An 11,201-nucleotide genomic window follows, 5' to 3' on the forward strand; every position below is an offset into this window, starting at 1 on the left:
ATGTAACTTAAAACTACGTTAAAAACTATCATATTAAAACTAAATAAAACTTAAAACTAAAAAAAGAGATAAAACTTACAACTAATATTACAAAAATCTTACAACTAATATCACAGACGAATTTAAAAAACGTAAAAAAAACAACAAAACATGAATATATATATATAAAACAAAATTCCGATAGGGAGTGTAAAAGGCTCGCTACTCGGATAACAAAAACAATACATAGGACTAGAGTAATTAAATTTTTTGTATTAACCCTATACTACGCAAAAACAGAAACATCCGGTTTAAAACCTCTTTATCATTACACAAGATACCACGGATGTGTCTGGGTAGTTTAAATTTACGACGCAATGCCGCATAACATATGCAGTCCACGAGTATGTGGCGCACAGTCACGCGGCAGTTTCATCGTGCGCATAGAGGTGGTTGTCCTCTTGTAAACAGGTACTCGTGTGTGACCCTCGTGTGTCCTATCCGCAATCGACAGAGAACTACTTCCTCACGCCGGGGTTTTCTGTATGAGGAGTCCCATGGTAACACAGAATCTTTAATCTGACTGAGTTTATTATTAACGGTAGCCGTCCAATCACCTTGCCACCTTAATAATTGTTTTACATAGTTAATGAAATCAGAAGTAGCAACTCGGGTGGTGAAAGGAGGCTGGTTACATGCTTCTTTGGCTGCGGAATCTGCATGTTCATTACCTGGAATCCCTACGTGGCTAGGGACCCAGCAAAAACTTAATTCTGTGTTGCTATTATTCAACTCAGTGATTGCGTTGTAAATTTCAATGACGATAGGATATTTTGAATAAAAGTTTTTTAAGGCTTGGAGAGCACTACACGAGTCACTGCAAATAAGAATTTTTCTATATTTAGGGTTAATGATGTTTAGAGCCTTATTTATAGCGTATAGTTCAGCGGTAAACACACTCGTAATACCGGGTAGACCAAACATATAAGTTCTTTCATTGCCAACAAATGCACACCCAACTGTATCGTTTTGTTTCGATCCATCAGTGTATACAACCGCGTCTGGTTTCATCTTGGAGAGAACACACTGAAACATTTGCTGAAAGACAATAGATGGTGTTGATTGTTTATTGTATGTAGTCAGGTCAAAATTAAAATTTATAAGGTTTATTCTCCATGGAGGATATGAGCAAGGATACATAGGAAAGAATGACTGTGTCAACATTTATATGCTGCAGCAGACGCCAGGTACGGACACCTACAGGTGCAGTACGACGTGGATGATCCTCATACTTTCCTAGATTAGGATTTCTAAAGACCGAGTCAAGAGCCGGGTGATTTGGCTGTCCTCTGAGACGAGCAAAATAAGATAATAAAAGCTGGTCTCGTCTATCCCAAAGTGATGGTTCACCACAGTCTACAAGTAAGCTTGCGACAGGACTTGATCTAAACGCGCCTGTGGCAAGCAGAAGGAAAGCATGATGTACACTATCCAGCATTTTAAGCACGAATTGACGAGCTGAAGAGTAGGTGACACAACCATAATCTAAACGGGAGCGAACAAAGGAATAGTAAAAACGTATCATACATGACCTATCGGCTCCCCAGTTGGTGTTAGTAAGGACTCGCATCATATCTAGAAGTTTGGAACATTTTGTTTTCAATTCTTTTAAATGTTTGACCCAAGTAAGACGGCTATCAAAAAATAAACCTAAAAACTTGACGTAAGTAGAGATAGTAATAGTCTCACCGTTCAGAAATATTTGCGGAATAGAAGGGTTTCGTAGTCGAGAAAAACTGCACATTTTGTTTTTTCGGATGAAAATGTGAAACCAGTAATCCTGGACCAAGCTTCAAGGTGAGATATAGTGTTCTGCAGTAGTCTCTCTGCTTTAGGTGTTGAACGGCCTGCAATATAGATAGCAAAGTCGTCAGCAAATAGAGAACATGAGACAGGAGCCTGCACACATTTGGTAATATCGTTTATGGCTACAAAAAATAAGGTGGCACTTAATACACTACCTTGGGCATTCCATTCTCCAAGATGACACTATCTGAGAGCGAATCATCTACACGAACACGAGCCGTTCGGTGATTTAAGAATCCCCGGATAAAAGCAAGCATATTGCCCTTGATTCCCCATTCTTTGAGAGTGTTAAGAATACCACGTCGCCAGGCTGTGTCATACGCCTTCTTTATATCGAAGAAGATAGCGACGAGGTGCTGCCGATTTAGGAAAGCGTTTTATATGGCTGTTTCTAGTGACACTAAATGGTCAATAGAAGATCTTCCTTGTCGAAAACCACACTGTTCTGGAGATAGAAAGCCATGTTTCTCCAAGTACCATGTAAGACTGCGGTTTACCATTCTCTCCATTATTTTACACAAAATGCTTGTTAATGAAATAGGGCGGTAGCTTGAGGGGTTCGTTTGGTCTTTACCAGGTTTTAGTACTGGTATAATAAATGCTTCTGACCAGCCGGGTGGGAAGACTTGTTCGGAGAATAAACCGTTGAAAATATTCCAAAGTTGTTGTAGTGCCGAATTAGGAAGGTGTGAAAGCATGGAAAGGCGAATGTTGTCCGGTCCTGGGGAAGTGTCCCGTGAGTTTTTAAGTGCATGTAACAATTCTTTAAATACGAATGGAGTGTTTAATTCACCAACCGAATCACCAATGTTTAACGATAATACTTCTATTTGTATCTTGTAACGTTGAAAAGCGTTATTATATGAAGAGGTGAGAGACACCGAGCGGAAAGATTTTGCTAGACTATTTGCCACTTCCGAGGATGATGAAAGGAGTTCTCCTTCATCAATAAGACCAAGAATAGATTGTTTCGGTGATCCGAAAAATGCACGAATTTTCTTCCATTCAGTAGACGTGGGAGTAGTGCGTGAGATAGTGCTCACGTATTTCGTCCATGAATTCCTCTTAGCGTCCAAGAATACTCGACGGCACACCGCTCTAGCCCTGCGGTATAAATTTAGATGTTCTGTTGTAGGCCTACGATTAAATTTTCGTAGTGCCTGCCGTCGATTCCTAATAGCTTATTTGCAATCATCGTTCCACCATGGAACGAAAGGACGTCTAGGATTACCCGATGTTTGTGGGATATATCTGTTGGCATTCTCAAGTATCATGGACGTAAAAGAAGAATATTGGTCGAGGATGTTCGCTTCATCGTCATACTGAGATTGGAATGCTTTATGGTATCCGTTCCAATCTGCCTTTTCAACAATTCATCTCCGTGGCCTTCTCTTAATCTCGCAGTCTACACCGAAACCAATAATAATTGGTCTATGATCACTGCCGTGAAAGTCATCACAAACAGACCAATTAAAATGAGGGAGCACATTCGGTGAGCATATGGAGAGATCAAGGTTAGATACAGTACCAGTTGATAAGGACATGAATGTTGGTGATCCATTATTCAGTAGGCAAAGGTCAAAGTCTTGTCTCAATCGGTTGAGCCCCAGGAAATATGATGGGCATTGAAGTCTCCTACTATTATCGATGGAGATGGTATTTGCGTGAGGAGATTTGAGACATCTAAAGCACTGAACTCAGTGTTCGGTGAGAGATACAGATTGCAGATATGCAATTTGAAGGGAATAGAGACCTTTACTGCAATAGCAGGAATGACAGTGGTTAGTTGAATTCTTGTAGCAGACACCCCATTCTTCATGAAAGTCGCTACTCCACCACTCTCCCTACTGACTACTAGGCAGTCGTATCTCTCACAGAAGTATCCTCGGAGTGTAATTGGGTCATGTTGTAGAAGGTGAGTTTCTTGGAAACACATGATTAGTGGATCATGTGCGTGCGCTAGTACTCTAATATCTTCAATGCGGGACCGAATACCTCTAACATTCCACTGAATAATGTTCATAAGTGTAAAAAAATAAATAAAAAAATTAAGTTTCGTAAATTATATAAAAATTAGTTGTAGGTGATTCGGTTTTTCTTTTTTGTATTTTTTATTTTAAAGAACTCCGATGCCCTAGGGTCGGGTGGTTCTTCAACCATATCCTCCAGTAAATGAGGTGATGGTGGAGTTGATTTATTTGAATGGGATGCTGCAGTTAACATCCCAGAGGTGGTGGTTATGTGGGTTCCCTTTACGGGGAGCTTATTAGGTGGCTTACTGCCAGCTGTGATAGTCGCTATTCGTGTCGGTACGACTTTGGGAGCAGGAACTTTCGTGTGTATCACACTGTTGGATTCACTAACTGCGACGAAAGACGTTTTCTTCATCTTTGTCAGCTCTGAGATAGCGGCTGTAAATGAAGCTACTTGATCAGAAAGCATCTGAACACGTTTTTTAAGCTCATTGCAGGATCCGCACTGCTGATTATTAACATTTGTAGGAATTTGTTTAGAAGTAGCGGTGGCAAAAGATACATCTGGTTTAACCAGGTTCCGTGAATTATTTAACTTTTTGTATTCTCTTCGTGCGGCCGGGAAAGATAGCTTTTGCTCCATACAGATTTTGAGAATTGCCTTTTCTTCTTTAAAGATTGGGCAGTATGTGGACCACTGCAGTTTGCGCATTTTTCACTTTCTTCGCAGTTAGTGTCATTGTGACCTTCTTTAGCACATCGAGCACAGATCTCAGTTTTTGTACAAGATGTTGTAGTGTGACCAAAACCTTGGCATCTGAAACATCGCCGTGGGTTGGGTATGAATGGTCGTACCCGAACCGAGAGGTAACCCACTTTAATCTTTTCTGGTGGAACAGGGAGATTAAATGTTAATATAAGAGACGGTGTCGGTTCTTCTGTTCCGTTCTGCCGTTTCACTTCAACAACATCTTGGTGGCAAAGCTCGTCAACTATTTCATTGATATGTATATCTAAAAGGTCTCCACAAAAAATTACACCCCTGCTCGTATTTAAAGTTTTGTGGCTTTCAGCACTTATATTTATACCGGAGACGTATATTACTTATATACTTATATACTTATATATATTACGGAGACGTAAGATTGATCGACTCTGTTCGTCGTTGAATGTTTCAACCAGAATCGATCCGTCGCGTAATTTCCTGATGTTCTTCGGGGAGCCACTTGCACCTGTTACAGTTTTATTTATTAGAAAAGGTGAAACCTTTTGGAGGGAGCCACCTTCCTGACTATTTCGGAGAACAACGAATCGAATATTTTTAGTGTTCAAGTCTAAAGATCTGTAGTTCTCTTCCATAGGACTTTTATCCTCGTCAGACAAAGCTGATCGAGGTCTCTTCGCAAGACTTAATTAGGTGGTTTTTTCAGATGGACCACCAACCATCTTGGAATTTAATATAGGAACAGAAATTTTGGTCCCACGAGTACCGGCGAAAAATGGACCACTCCAGCAGAGCGCACGCGTACTGGAGCTAGAGCTAAGTACAACTGGGTTTGCCCTGGTGCCCAGAGGACATCGTTCAAGACTCACTACGTAGAGCCATTCACCCATCGGCACGATTTGTTCCCGGTTACGGTTGCGTTTTGTAAGATGTCGCAACACCACAGAGTGTTAATGTAACAAATATCAGTGTAGGATGTTGTTGTGTAATTGTGTATGTTGTAATTTATGTAGTGTTCTTGGTGTAGTATATGTGTATAAGGTAAAGTGTTCCGCAGCTCATTGTATATTGGGAAAGAAAGCTGCGGAGGCTAGGCCCGTGGGGACGCCAACCCCCAAAGTCTTAAAGAATAAGACTCCCCGTCGGGGGTCGCTTTATATGGAAGTGAAACTTGGACAATCGGAGTATCTGAGAAGAAAAGATTAGAAACTTTTGAAATGTGGTGCTATAGGAGAATGTTATGTTAAAAATCAGATGGGTGGATAAAATGACAAATGAAGAGGTATTGCGGCAAATAGATGAAGAAAGAAGCATTTGGAAAAATATAGTTAAAAGAAGAGACAGACTTATAGGCCACATACTAAGGCATCCTGGAATAGTCGCTTTAATATTGGAAGGACCGGTAGAAGGGAAAAATTGTGTAGGCAGGCCACGTTTGGAATATGTAAAACAAATTGTTAGGGATGTAGGACGTAGAGGGTATACTGAAATGAAACGACTAGTACTAGATAGGGAATCTTGGAGAGCTGCATCAAACCAGTCAAATGACTGAAGACAAAAAAAAAAAAAATTCAGTTTGCTAGACATGTAGTGTAGAAACAAATAATATTCACAGAAAAATTAAGGTGAAAACAAATCGAGTTCCATTTAGGTATTAAAACTACTATTACAAGAAGTCATGCCAAATGCAAAAGAAAAAAAATGGAATTTACTATCAACATTAATTTTACAAAGTTTACAAAAAATTAAATATCTTTGTCATAGACAGGAAAACTAATGTTCTATATATTTTATTGTTAGAAGAGGAAGAGGGAATAAATAAATTAATAAATAATAAATTTATTTTTTTATTCTGACTGCATGGAAATATATGTTGAACACACAAGGATGGGTAGGTATTTTATTTATTTATGTAGTTATTTGATTTATTTTATTCTACATAAATCTATGGGAAAAATTTTTAATTGGATTGTAATTTATTGACAAGAATAATAGAAGTATAATAAGTCTCCATTTTCTGTAAGCATTATTGAATGTGAAAATGATTCTGCTGTGTCATTTGGTAGAGGTATATTTTTACACAAACACATTTGTGAATATAAAATTCATTACAATTATACTTATATAACTAACAAAATTAAATTTTGGATTTTCATTATTACTGTTATATGACTATCACTAAGATAATGTCTACTCTGTAGAACAGATTTTTTTCTTTTTAACTAATTTATTCTTAAAATGTATGAAATGCCACTAAATTTCTATAATTTATAACAAGCAATGTATTTCCTAGTAATTCAGTTCAAGAAATGTGAAAAGAATGACACCAGAGTGGAGGTGTCCTGTAGGCAATATTATTAGTTGAACTAACCAGTTCAGATTTTTGATAACATTTATGCATTACAAATATTTTGGTTAAGCATACATTTCATTCCACTGCAACTAACATTTTTCAGTATTCTACATCCAGGTTATAGGTGTTTAAGATCTCAATGTATTGTGTGGGAAAATCTATAACACTATTTGTCAGTCCTTCCATTATTAAAGTCTGTTAAGACCTGACTGTTAGCAGTTATTTTCACTTTGTAGTTTAATATTTCTGTTTGTAAAAAAAATGATCAATATCCACCTTACCAGCACATTGATATGTTCTCTAGATCTTTCGGCTTATTTGGAAGCCATCATCAGGAGTTAAAATTAATATATTAAAGTCAAATTAATACATAAATTTTAACTCCTGATGATGGCTTCCAAGTAAGCCGAAAGACCTAGAGAACATATCAATGTATACTGGCAAGGTGGATTATATGAATTGTTTATTTATTTAACATATCAGCAGTACCATGTTTGAGAAATATTTTATTTTAGTTGAACCTTGATTAAAACACAATTTGGAAAAAAATATTTAAATCCTCAAACGGATTGTGATGTTACTATAGTCTTGTAGCCTACCTTTCCTGCACAATTTCATACAAACAATAAAACAAGACATTAATTTAAAAAATGGGCCACAATTAAACTTAGTTATTGAAATACAAACTCCCTTTTGTTTTAGTCTTGAATGGAACACAAAGATAACATCAGAATAGAATAATTTTACTATTTATGTACAGTAAGAGATAGTGCTGAAAACAAAAAAAAACAAGGTTGTCAAAAACCACTGTAAGATTAAGTATTTTTGTAATATTCAGAAAGTTATAATGCTGCGCAGCAGCAAGGGAAGTAGCTGAGACTTCTGCTAATTGGCATTTCATTCTTTCAAGTGATGCCATCACTCTCTTCAATTAAAGACTGGCTGTGTTGTTAATTGGCATTTCATTCTTTCAAGTGATGCCATCACTCTCTTCAATTAAAGACTGGCTGTGTTGTTATTTGATGATCAGAGAATTTTCTTTGTAAAGTTACTCATAGAAAGTAGCTTTAACTAATGCAATTTGCCTTTGTACCTCAGTTGCTGTGTGTCACAGTTGAAGAAAGGCTTAATAAATAACCAGAAGAAAAATTTGTCCATTCTGTGAGAAACAATGCATTATATAAAAACTACTTCCATCAGTAGGGAAAAACTTTTTAATCAATTAGTTAAAATAATATGAAATGTAGAAAACTACAAAAAACCAAAATGATTTTATTAATCTGAAAAGTAAGTCCTGTACTTTTTTATTAGATCAGAATATACTTTAATGAACTGGTAGTAGTGGAATTAACTATTTTATCATAACACATTGAGACTGGTATTAGATAATTCCCAGTTTATATTTTAAAAACCGAGGTTACAGGCTTCTAAAGAGTTCTAATCTATTATTGATTAAAACTGAAAGCAAACTGTTCTTATGTTTGGTTATTCCCTGATGAAGTCTTTCCCAGTTGCCAATTCAGGGTTGGGATCTAAAAACTTAAACACTTTTGAATGCTAGAGGCTTTTATATTTTGCCAAAGTAATTTTAATGAAGTTAATAATTTGTTCAGATTGTTTGTTTTATGCTTAATGCTGAGCAGCTGCTTATTCTTATTGATTAGTGCTATTAATTTTATTTACTCTTATTCTTACTTTATATATAGTCAATATGCCCTTGGATCATTTTACTGGCTGATTATTAATTTTTAGTCAATATTATGGTAGAAGCACAATAATTTTATCTGGCTGATTCTAATCATTATATATATATCACAGTATATATATATATATTCTACCTATTACCACTTGAAAAAAAAAGCAAAGCGGCTGAGATTCGCCAGTGTGAGTCAATATGCTATTATTCAGTTATCATGATGTAATAATTTTCATTTAAAAATCTCTTAGTATCAAGGAGCCAAGAAATAAATTATTCATTCACTTATTCTTTTAAATTTTGCAGACTGTTTTTCATTTTCACTGCATTCAAAAATGCCCATAATTTTTTCACAGGACATGTCACACCACAATCTATATTTTCATTAAATGCAGTTGTAGTTTGGGAAAATTATGTGAATTTTAAGTTATGTGAATCTTAAGGAATCAAATTGTCAGATTCAAATCACTTATGTGCCCACTTAAGTGGTTTGATGCTTCATCAGTAAAAATAATCTCACCAAAAATAAAATTTCTAACAGGAGATCAGGATCTTGTGATGTAGGTAAAGAGGATGGTGCTTCAGTAATTTCTAACTTTTAATGATAATCTCTGTATTTGCAAAAGAGAGTAACAGGAGTGCCAGCTATCTTTCTACTCTCATACCATTATATGTGCAATAAGATATATAAATATTCTTCTGTCATAGTAGTATATTCTATAAGAATGCAAGTAGAACTTGTAAAAATATTGCTATTTAATAATGAAAAAGAAAATCCTTCAATCATTATGTATCTTGAATTATGTGATTATAAATACAAACAAACAAGAATATCATACAATTAAAGAATTAATTATTGTGATTACGCTAAATACTTAATAATTGACTTTTTGATCACCTATAGTGTGCTTCAGATACTATACTATACTGTGCACTAATTTTTCTTGCTGTTTTTGTTTTATTATTTTGGTATGAATAATAATAATAATAATGTTAATTTTTTTAAAAGTTTTCAGTTTTCGAAATGATGACAATACACTTTAATGAGCTATACTCATACTTTTTTCAGCTAGCATTCAGTTTAAATTGCCACTGGTTGCAGTTTTAATAAATTTTTGTTAATGATGAGAAATGAAAGACTATGAAAACATTACATAGACCAAAGGATAAATTTTATACAAACTTGTATAAAATTAAATAGTATACAGTATTAATTCTAGAGTAAATTTTTGATCATGAGATCAATCCACAAACTCTGGAAACAGAGTTTGTGGATTGATATTTAAAACAGCTTATATCTTTGAGGTAAAAAAATTAGAAGTTGAATGTGTGTAGTGTGATGTTGCTCAGTCATGTTGGAATCAGCACTATCTATCTATCTATCTTCTTCCAGAGTGCAGTGGTGCACTCGAAGAAAAGAGGATCAATTACTTTTGTGATAACGCACACCATACGGTCATTGAGACTTGAGTTAATTCATTATTTTTGTGATAACGCACACCATACGGTCATTGATCTTGAGTTAATTCATTATTTTTGTGATAACGCACACCATACGGTCATTGATCTTGAGTTAATTCTAATTTGTATGTTTCTATTTAAGAAATCTGTACTTTTTTTCAGGGTACTAATTTTTGAAGTTAGTACTGTGCAAGAAAATTTATACTTCAAGAGGATGTAATGTCAACTGAACTGAAACTTGTTATATGGTGTTTTGTGTTTAAAATATTAATATTTGGGAAAATGTATACATAAATATATATTTAAATTGTCATTGTAATGTATACATAAATATATATTTAAATTGTCATTGTAATAAATGTTAAAATACTATATCTATTTATATAGTATTAAAAATGATAAATATATGATTGTCCTGTAATTAATCATGTAATGTATTTTGATAAAAATACTCTATAAACTGCAAATTGTGATTGATAAGTTTAGCTATTGCAGGATATATGAGTGCGTGATCGAGGAAATAACAGTAAATATATAGATTCAGGGGAGGAAAGAGAAATAATTAGAAAGTTTACACGTTTTACATTGGATATCATGAATTATTGTGGTAATATAGTAATAGTTCTGGAACCTGTTTTGATTTTTCAGGTGAAAAACCATGACACACAATAATTAATGTTGTTTATAATTATTATTTCATTCAATAATTAAGCAGACAACAGCTGCTTAATTAATAGCCCCACGCAAAGTCAGGGCTGTTGGAGGTCCCAACCCCACTTTGCAGATTTTCCCACAACAGCCAATTTAAAAACAAATTTTGTTTCTACTGCAGAATGTCCTGGGATTTAGATTTTTAATCTAAACCACGTTGTGGTTTATGTAAGAAAAAAATTAGCTTGTTTTACCCCCTCAAAAATATTGGATTGGTGTTTCATCATCCTATGACTTACATTGAAGTAAGATGACATTGAGTAATAGTATTACTTTGTAACTCACAAAACTAAGATGACATTGTGATAAGTGATAGTAATTTGGACTACTCAATTTTTTTTCTTTTAGTTATATGAGGCTAACAGCAGGTGCATTTAAGATTTTAGACAAAATATATTCAGTATGCAATACTTACCTCAAGAAACCTGGTTGAGTCAT

At 35.0% G+C, this 11,201-nt stretch overlaps 1 protein-coding gene across 3 annotated transcripts in view; it reads left to right on the plus strand.

Annotated features, from left to right (window-relative positions):
- The window catches only part of LOC142319784 (small ribosomal subunit protein eS26-like), a 37,710-nt gene extending 27,365 nt beyond the window's left edge, over nt 1-10,345 (plus strand). For all 3 annotated transcript variants that reach the window (XM_075357479.1, XM_075357467.1, XM_075357482.1), the window contains exon 6: nt 10,215-10,345. In XM_075357479.1, coding sequence (XP_075213594.1) covers nt 10,215-10,229 — 15 coding nt within the window. In that variant the 3' untranslated portion in view covers nt 10,230-10,345. The remainder of the gene's footprint in view (nt 1-10,214) is intronic.
- Nucleotides 10,346-11,201: the final 856 nt, after the last annotated feature.

Source organism: Lycorma delicatula, chromosome 1 (genome assembly GCF_047948215.1).
Source record: "Lycorma delicatula isolate Av1 chromosome 1, ASM4794821v1, whole genome shotgun sequence".
NCBI lineage: Eukaryota > Metazoa > Arthropoda > Insecta > Hemiptera > Fulgoridae > Lycorma > Lycorma delicatula.